Source organism: Microcebus murinus, chromosome 1 (assembly GCF_040939455.1).
Source record: "Microcebus murinus isolate Inina chromosome 1, M.murinus_Inina_mat1.0, whole genome shotgun sequence".
NCBI lineage: Eukaryota > Metazoa > Chordata > Mammalia > Primates > Cheirogaleidae > Microcebus > Microcebus murinus.
In genome coordinates, this window is record NC_134104.1 from 43,628,796 (window position 1) to 43,639,339 (window position 10,544).

The following is a 10,544-nucleotide window of genomic DNA, read 5'->3' on the forward strand; positions in this document are numbered from 1 at the left end:
AAGAAATAACATAATAAGAAATTAGAAGAAAAGAAACAATCACCAATCAAAACTAGAACAGTATTTCTTAGAGTCTGAGTTGTGAACTAGCTGTGCTAGAATCTTAACTATTATACTTCTTAGGTGTCTATCAGAACATCTTTTGTCTAGAAGTCTCTTTTCTAGACTACTTTTTGTTGTTTGTTTCTGTTAAAACAATGTTTCTCAAACTTCAATGGGCATTGTAGTCACCTGGAAAGGTTGTGAAAATATAGATGCATAAGCTCCATCAATAAAGTTTTTGATTCAGCAATCTTTATGCTCTTGATTTGAATACACACTTAGAGAACAATTGTTTTTAAATAATCAGTTAAGCAGAATTTTTCTCATTCAAATTATTTAGAAATCAGTAAACATGGAATTTCTATACATCCTATATTCATTACATAAATAGCACTATAGCACCATACAATTATTCTAAATGTTTCCATCCCATGCTCTGTACTTTTGTTTTGGGGCAGTGTTTGTAGAATTGAAATACTGTGTTTTTTTTCTAATTACTTTTTCATGAGAAGGAAGACTGATAGTAATGATTGCCAATCCAACTATATAGTCACACATCACTAAGGTGAATGGGAAGGACCTCTGCCCTTTAGAAAAAAACCTGTGAAGATGCAGATATAGAAAAAATAATTTTATGCTTCGTATGGAACCAAAAAAGACCGCAAATATCAAAAGCAATTCTAGGCAAAAAAAAACAAAATGGAAGATATTAATATGCCAGATATCAAACTATACTACAAAGCTGTACTAATTAAATCAATCTGGTATTGGTAGAAAAATAGGAATATTGACCAGTGGCACAGATCTGAGAACCCTGATATAAAACCATCCTCATATAGCCATCTAATCTTTGACAAAGAAGACAAAAACATACTGGAGAAAAGAATCCCTTTTCAATAAATGGTGCTGGGAAAACTGGATAGCCACTTGTAGAAGGCTAAAGCAGGACCCACACCTTTCACCTCTCACAAAAATCAACTCACACTGGATAACAGACTTAAAGCTAAGGTATCAAACTAGTAGAATTCTAGAGGAAAATGTTGGAAACACTCTCCTAGACATCGGCCTAGGCAAAGAGTTTATGAAGAAGTCCCCAAAGGCAATCACAGCAGCAACAAAAATAAAGAAATGGGACATGATCAAACTAAAAAGCTTCTGCACAGCCAAAGAAATAGTCATGAAAGTAAACAGACAACCTACAGAATGGGAGAAAATGTTTGCATTCTATGCATCTGATAAGGGGCTGATAACTAGAATATACTTAGAACTCACATAAATCAGTAAGAAAAAATCAAATAACCCTATTAAAAAGTAGGCAAAAGACATGAACAGAAACTTTTCTAAAGAAGACCGAAGAATGGCCAACAAACATATGAAAAAATGCTCAACATCTCTAATCATCAGGGAAATGCAAATCAAAACCACAATGAGATATCACTTAACTCCAGTGAGAATGGCCTTTATCAAAAAGTCTCCAAACAATAAATGCTGGCATGGATGCAGACATAGAGGAACACTCCTACACTGCTGGTGGGACTGCAAACCAGTTCAACCTCTGTGGAAAGCAATATGGAGATACCTTAAAGTGATACAAGTGAATCTACCATTTGATCCAGCAATCCCATTACTGGGCATGCCATTACTGTCAAGATCCAATGACACACTACAAAAAAGACACCTGCACTCGAATGTTTATAGCAGCACAATTCATAACTGCAAGGCTGTGGAAACAGCCCAAGTGCCCATCAATCCAAGAATGGATTAATAAAATGTAGTATATGTACACCATGGAGTAGTATTCAGCTCTAAGAAACAACGGTGATATAGCACATCTTATATTTTCCTGGTTAGAGCTGGAACCCATACTACTAAGTAAAGTATCCCAAGAATGGAAAAACAAGCACCACATATACTCACCAGCAAACTGGTATTAACTGAGCAGCACCTAAGTGGACACATAGGTACTACAGTAATAGGGTATTGGACAGGCGGGAGAGGTGAGGGTTGTGGGTATATACATACATAATGAGTGATATGTGCACCATCAGGGGGATGGTCATGTTGGAAACTCAGACTTGTGGGGGGAGGGGGGAATAGGGCATTTATTGAAAGCCTAAAATCTGTACCCCCATAATATGCCGTAATAAAAATAATAGAAAGAAAATATTTGAAAACCATATGGAAGTTCTATTGTTGTCTAGTTGTAAGATGCTCACAAAAATGACAGATCATTTTCTTAATTTTCTCTTCTAAAACAGCCCTTTATAAATATGCATGCTGAGAGGAGGCATAAATGTCGAAAGTATAGCAATTTGTATGGTATAGCAATATGTATGGAGTGGGATCACATTATATTCTCACATCTAGGGAACTAGCCATGAGATCTGTGAAGAACACAGAGAACCACCTACTAATAAAATGAAAATGGAAAACTGTCTGCATAGCCACATTGTGTTCAGTAAGACCATGGAATCATTGAGCAACCAGCCAATCCCTAGACCAAACACTCAAGAACTAGAATTTTCAAAAATAAAGCTAGTAGCATGTTTTGAAGACTCATGCAGCTCTACTGCCAGAAAGTAGACTCTTGACACCTCTAATAATATTCTGAGAAGTTGCTTCTACCAGTGCCCAAAGTGGCTTTGGTTACACTTCCAGTGATGCAGGTTTCTCCTATGCCTGTCTTTGTGCCCACAGCTGACTCCTCCACCCAGCCTGTGGTGTTAGGTGCCCAGCAGGACTCTGCCACAGGGGCTGTGCACTTACTGCCCTTGTTTATAGCAACCCTTATCCTCAGCCTAGATTCAGAGGCTTGGTGTCTTAAGGAGAGCCTACCTCTTTCTAAAATTGAGCCTATTAGTACAGATGTTTAAGTGAACTTGAGTAAAAATTCATCTAATTCTTTTGAGGAACTAGGGAACACATGTCAAAAGAACAGAATTTCTTCAGTGAACGTACTGACAGGACTATCTTATGCCTCATACAGCTTTTTATCTTCTTCACAGTGGGTTAGCCTCTGTGTAGTCTTGTCTACAAACTTATTTGTGGTTTTTTTTACAGTTTCCCTTCCCATAGTGTCCTTCTCTAAGGTAACATCATCTATAGGTGCTTAGCCTGATGTATTCATAGATGCTTGTTTCTAGTGAGGTGGGGTCTCCAGAGAAACTCAAGCCAAAGAGACTCAAAGACCCCCAGATTACCACATAGAGGTGGACCAACCCAGAATGTGCAGAGACATTTTTGAGAGTGTTTATTCATCATACAATGTTGCTACAGATAACCTTATAATATAAGCCAAGTTTTGTGGCAGAGACAGTAAGTCATGGTTTGCTCTCTCAGAATGACCCTCAGACAATGGAAACCTGCAACAATTATAAACTTCAGTGCATAGAATATTATCCTTCCTTCACAGAACATGACAGCTGATCAGACACTCACCTCAGCTTTATTAAGTACTTAGAAAACACCTTGTGAAGTAATCTGTCTTGTTAGACATTGATAATCGTAGTATATGGTCTGACACCAAAACTGGACCTGACGTGAATCCTGGACCTCACACTCAAGCCCCATTTTGGCCGAACCTAGAATGGTAGAATATTTAAAGTTGAAGAATTCTTTTTCAGCCTCAAATATCCAGACTCAAACTGAGAGAGTGAACTGAGCACCATTAGCACTTGGAATCACAGGACACAGAGACCCCAAATGACTTCCTACTCACAGACATCTTTCCCCAGTCCCATAGATGTAGGGGAATTTCTAACTTCTTAGGCCGTGACATGTTTGATATGCAGAAACATGCTTATATTTTCTTTTAGACACTAGTACTCATTTTCCTCTTGGAAGTATTCAGACATACTCCAGCCTTTCCATGAGTATTGATTCATCACACAAACACCCAAAATTTGTGCTGCTAAAATTGACCTGCTTTAGAAAGTAAAGTTCAGTTAAACAGTACAGAACCACAGGCCATGAGTTCTATTTTTGAATCCTTGGATACTTTGTTCTTCACCAGCAACAAAACTGAAACAGCAAGGGTCAGTTTCTTCCAGCTGATTTGTCCTGAAACACGAAGCAGCTCAGTTCAGCTCTGCAGAAACCCAGTGTATGCTGAACTACACAAAGTCTCTAACCATTTGATCCAGCAATCCCATTGCTGGGCATCTACCCAAATGATCCAGTGACACTCTACAAAAAAGACACCTGTACTCGAATGTTTATAGCAGCACAATTCATAATTGCAAGGCTGTGGAAACAGCCCAAGTGCCCATCAATCAAAGAATGGATTAATAAAATGTGGTATATGTATACCATGGAGTACTATTCAGCTCTAAGAAACAATGGTGATATAGCACACCTTATATTTTCCTGGTTAGAGCTGGAACCCATACTACTAAGTGAAGTATCCCAAGATTGGAAAAACAAGCACCAGATATATTCTCCAGCAAACTGGTATTAACTGAGTAGCACCTAAGTGGACACATAGGTGCTACAGTAATAGGGTATTGGGCAGGTGGGAGGTGGGAGGGGGGCGGGTATATACATATATAGTGAGTGAGATGTGCACCATCTGGGGGATGGTCATGATGGAGACTCAGACTTTTGGGGGGAGGGGGAGAAATGGGCATTTATTGAAACCTTAAAATCTGTACCCCCATAATATGCCAAAATAAAAAAAAAATAATAATAGGGTACAAATATTTGATAAAAAAAAAAAAAAAGTGAAGAGTATGGATGCAGTGGCAGTTACCATGTCCTGGATTTAGAAAGAGGGAATAGGGACAACAGTATTAATTCTGTTGCATGTAGTGGATGGTGCAAGTGGTTAAATTCTTTGCTGTTCTTTGCCCTTCATACTTGTAAATATGAAATTTGAGTACAAATATGAAGTATTACGAAGTATAAATGTAGATATAAAAATAATTATTTTCATGTTGCCTACATTTGCCTTTTCAGAGATACTTTTTCCGTCCTTAAATACATGCATTTCAAACCAATAAAACTTATACAATCATTTATCTTAAGCCAAGTTTACCAGGTTCTAGGGTTTAAACTTTTCAAATCTGTAACATATTTTAGTCAAAGTATAACATAGTTAAGTGCACCTAAAATATTTTGAAAACTATTTCTCAGAAAACTCTGTTTCCTGCTAGTATTATCTAAAGAAATCTGATATTATCACCATCAGAATTAAACAAGAGTACATCTGTAACTATAGTCTTTGCTATCTACCCTCTCACCTGCTTAGACTTCTCTTTTCCGATTTATAATACCAAGGAAAACTACAGCTCTCGTTAGCTTTAGAGGTAGTTTTCATGTAGTCAATGCTACCCTTCTCTACGTAAGCCCTTATTGATACCGACATAAGTGTACTTTCCTCGTAAGGGGTATGTTGTTGTAAAATTACTGCCTAAAGAATGAGCAGCACATACTGAGCATAAATAGAGATTCTTCTGTAGAAGAGTAAGTCATTCAAACCATGGGAAATTGGGGTTGGCTATTAGTTCATCATGAAGTATGTTCTACCAATATCCTGTCTGTTTTCCACAGTAGGCCAGAGTGGGACTCTGCATCCACAGGCTAGAACTGAGTTTTGTCACTGTAAACATTAGAGTAGGAAGAGAAAAGGACATTCCCTCCCTATATTTCAACAGTTTGCACTTTACTAAGCTTGATAATATGAGTGCAATATATAATTATTTTAAAGTGGAAATTTTCAAGATGAATCTAATATACCAGTGAAAATGCAAAAGATGCATAATAGCCAAAAACAAGTTTTCAAAACATGAACAAGCGTGGAGGTCTACCACGATCTGATTCTAAGACTAAATTTAGAACTTCACTATCAAGACAATGTGGTATTATTGTCAAGACTGGCAAATAAAGGAAATAGAACAGAGATACAGAAATAAACCCATCATATATGGACAGCTGATTTTGTAGAAAGGTACAAAGGTAATTCAGTCAAGAAATAATAGGCTTTATGAAAATGATGTTGGAATAATAGGATATACATGAGAAAAATAAAAAGATCCTCTTTGGTCCTAACAATATTCAAAAATTGAATCAAATGGATCATAGACCTACATAGATAACCTAGAAGCACAACATGAAAAGCATGACCTGTAAAACGAAAAAAAAAAAAATGTTTACTTTATCCAAATTCAAACTTTCTGCTTCGCAAAAACATTGCTAAAATAAAAAAAAAAACACCTCATACGCTGTCAGAAAACATTTGCAAATTTTTGTCCAGATATATAAAGAGGTCTCAGAACTCAATAATAACAAAACATAATTTTAAAATGAACAGAAGATTTAAACAGGTACTTAAACAAAGAAGTATGGATGACAAGTAAGAACTAGAGAAGGTGCTCAACTTCTTCAGTCATCACACTGCAGTCCTTTGTCTTTGTTTTTCCTTGGTTCCTCACCCTTTGCCTACTGGGATTTGTACCAGCTGAAACCTGGGTAGCTATTAATAGTATATGTCCAGATTTGAGCTGTACTTTGCATGAGATAAACAACTTTACTTTGAGTTGGCTCTTGAAAGAAATCTAGATGTCTGGCCACATTAAAATTACATTTTAATTAGCTCAGACACCACCATACTAATCACGATACTCAGACCAACAAATTTTATATGTATAAACTTAGGTTTGCCTGGACATATCACAAGTGTCACCTGTGGAGGAAAATAGTTGCATAAAGAATAATTTCAGTTGGTAAAAGAATTGCCTGCAGTTAATGGATGTTCATCATTTTAAAGACTGTAATGACCTGTGGGACAATGTGTCCAAATCCACAGTGCCCAGTTAGAAGAGCTTCACTTTATCTTCCTACAGGAAATCTTCAGGTTCTCTTATGGGAATTTCAGTTTTCCACTCCTTCCTCTTCTGGCAAAAGCACACGTGTACCATTGGTTGACTCTTGTGTCCAAAACAAATTTATATAAACAACATTTTTCTGAGCTTGGGAAATGAAGCTTACAGAATGAATCACTGTGCAAGAAATTACTATCTTTGTTATTGGCATTTGTACGCTATTGTATTCATTGTGCTTTGGAAAGCTAAGGCTATTAAAGCACCTACACAATTTTTTAAAGGTATGGGTAAGAGAGAAATGGTTTCTATAAAACTGTCTTTTAGGTAGAAAGTTAAAAATACTGCTTTATTTATAATAATTTTACTTTGGATTTATAAGATGACAGGACCCATGAGAAATGGAAAGCAAATACAAAATTTTATGAATATTTTATTTTCATGACTTAATCTGAACACTCATAATAGTTGTAAATGTGATTTTTCTCCTTTAACAATGTTTTATTATCTTGTTAATTTAACTATGATAAATTTATAAGATAAGTTCTGGTGACTTAAAAAGGTAAATAATTTAAAAATAGGTTTAAAGATTTATGCCATAATAATTTTAATATAAGCAATCTTTCTGATGATTAAAATAAAAAATCCCAATCTGTTGAATTAAATATATACTCTGAATCAAACTTTTAAGGCAAGTCACTTAAATATTAGCTCCTAGATCCTTTAATCCAGACAGTGATTTAATTTAGTATTATATATAACTATATCAAAATCTTAATAATGTGTTCACATATGTATATAGTAGGAAATATACAGAAACTATCTCTCCAATGATCAGTTATTACTTCTTAAATTGCAGTATATAAAACTTAAATACCCACACACTAATTGAATTTGGAAAATTTCTGATATTTTGCTATTTAGAATTATGTGAAAATAAACCATATCAAATGGAAATACATTTAACAACTGGAAATATTGTCTATGCCATTTATCTGGCCTGATAAGTTTCCAGTCTTTGACTTTGTTTTAATCTACTAAAAAATTTATGGATAATGAATGTCATCAATAGTAAAATATGTAAGATTTCCAGAGAATGCCAGTTATAATCATTACAAAAACAAAAATAAAGAAACTTTTAAATATGTAAAGAAGTTGAGAGCAGTGCTAGTATCTTTATGAATAACACAAAGATTATAAAGTAAACTTTAAAATCAAATCTCTCTTTTAGCAAAATCACCAAAAGAAAACAAACTTTGAATTTTGAAAAACAGAAAAAGAAAATCCCAGGGTTGATATTTTTTAATAAACCCTAGATTAAGACAAATATTTAACTCATTCCCCAAGCCAATGAGAGCCTTCCTCTTATTAGTCTTTAGCCTTTCTTGATACTTCATTTCTTCAAATTCTTTGGTTTACCTTTTCCACTCTAATACATTTATTATTCTCTACCTATTTTTCTTCCTCCTTGTTCTGTTTCACCTATCCAAATTTTCTTCCACCTCTCTGTTAAAATTATAAAAAGTCTCCTCTCCATATATTCCTCTCTTCTCCCTTTCACACTTTTGGCAAATATTCTATAGAAAAAGATTTACATTTGTCCATGGCATCAGACAAATGCCAACTATTCTCAATGCTTAGAGTGCTTCATTTTATTTCACGTACTGTTGTGTCACTTGTTACCCATTTACTTCTCATGATTCTGTGACCTTAATTCTATTTTCAAATGGAAACCCTCCCAATAAAGCCTCTAATCGTTTCCTAATACCACACTCAATGATCTTTGTTCACTCCTTGTTCTACTGGAGCATTTATTTTGGCATGTGGCCCTGTACTTCACTTTGTCCTTCACATACATTTGAATCACTTTGAAAACATTTTCAAAATTAAAATTCCCAGGCTCCATTCTTGTACTACTGTATATATTCCTACAGTATTACTTTGCCATTTATATTTCTCACAAACAGCTCTCCCAAAGCATCCTGATGTGTAATTTGTTTTGGGTTAAATCCAGGAAAATAGTAGCACTTTCCTCATTAGTATTCCTGACTCCATTTCCCCATTCTTGCAAGCTGTTTTCTGCACTACCAAATATTTCATTTAAAAAATGTCTCATAATGCCACTCGCCATTTGAAAATGGTCAAGGTCCAGGTCCTTAACATGGGATTTAATTCCGTTATTAATGCTGTACCTTCCAGTATCTTTCCCATGATGATGAATCCATGTCCCAGACCCAGGATTTCCTTACCATATTCAATCTTGTTCTCACAAATTTAGCACATGTTCAGGATGTATCTCCTATCCCCTAAATCCATTAAATACTGAACATTTTTTTGAAAGGAAAGTAATTGTACTGTCATTCCTTTCTTCTATTTCCTAAATAATTTACTTCAGTTTACTAGTAATAAATAAAATTAAAAGGTGATCTGATGATAATTTTATTTGAACTCCCATACCTCAAATTCAACTTATAGTAATTATTAATGCATAGTGAATATATACTTTTTACATTCACTGCAATTTATTTCAGAGGACACCAAGTGAGGACATGGAAAAAGAAAATGCAACATTGCTGACAGAGTTTGTTCTCACAGGACTTACTCATCAACCAGAGTGGAAAATCCCCCTGTTCCTGGTGTTCTTTGTGATATATCTTATCACCATTGTGGGGAACCTTGGTCTGATTACTGTCATCTGTAATGACCCTCACCTTCACATCCCCATGTACCTATTTCTTGGAAGTTTAGCTTTAACAGATGCTTGGTTATCCTCCTCAGTGACCCCCAACATGCTGGTCAACTTCTTATTGGAGACTCAGATACTTTCTCTCTCTGCATGTATGATACAATTTGTTTCCTTTACATTCAGTTTAACCACAGAAAGTTTTATATTGGCAGCAATGGCATATGATCGCTATGTAGCCATATGCAAACCTTTAGTCTATCCAGTGATTATGACCAATGAATTATGCATCAGGCTACTAATCTTGTCTTTTGTAGGTGGCTTTCTTCATGCCATGATTCATGAAGGTTTATTATTTAGGTTAACCTTCTGTAATTCCAACATATTAGATGACTTTTTCTGTGACATTATCCCATTGTTAAAGATTTCTTGTACTGACACTTCTATTAATTATTTTGTGCTTTATGTTTTCGCAGCTGTAATTCAAGCATTCACGATTGTGACTGTTATTGTCACTTATACATCTATTCTCTATACAATCTTAAAAAAGAATTCTGTCAAAGGCATAAGGAAAGCCTTCTCCACCTGTGGAGCTCATCTTTTATCTGTGTCTTTGTACTATGGCCCTCTTCTCTTCATGTATGTGCTCCCTGCATCTCCACAAGCTACTAATCCAGACATGGTAGACTCTCTATTTTACACTGTTATAATTCCTTTCTTAAATCCATTTATCTATAGCCTGAGAAATAAGCAGGTAATAGACTCATTGAAAAAAACATTAAAGGGAAAAGTTTAGGTCTTGTGATAATGTCTCTTCTCTTTTTAGTAAAACAGTCACAAAATTTTGCTGGTTAGATGTGATATAATTTTATACCTGTTGAAAGTTTTTTGCAATGGTAATTGTTCTAGATTTTTAATGACTTAAATGGTTAGTATTTAATAAAATATTTTTATGTATTTCAAAATATACATAAAATTTTAATTATGTGTCATCTCATAGTAGT

The 10,544-nt window shown here is 35.1% G+C and overlaps 1 protein-coding gene across 1 annotated transcript; it reads left to right on the forward strand.

The window, feature by feature from the left end:
* The first annotated feature begins 9,385 nt into the window (after positions 1-9,385).
* On the forward strand, positions 9,386-10,336 carry LOC142872389 (olfactory receptor 5H8-like). Its single transcript, XM_076006000.1, has one exon. The coding sequence runs from the start codon at positions 9,407-9,409 to the stop codon at positions 10,334-10,336; it is 930 nt and encodes a 309-aa protein (XP_075862115.1). The 5' UTR covers positions 9,386-9,406.
* Positions 10,337-10,544: the final 208 nt, after the last annotated feature.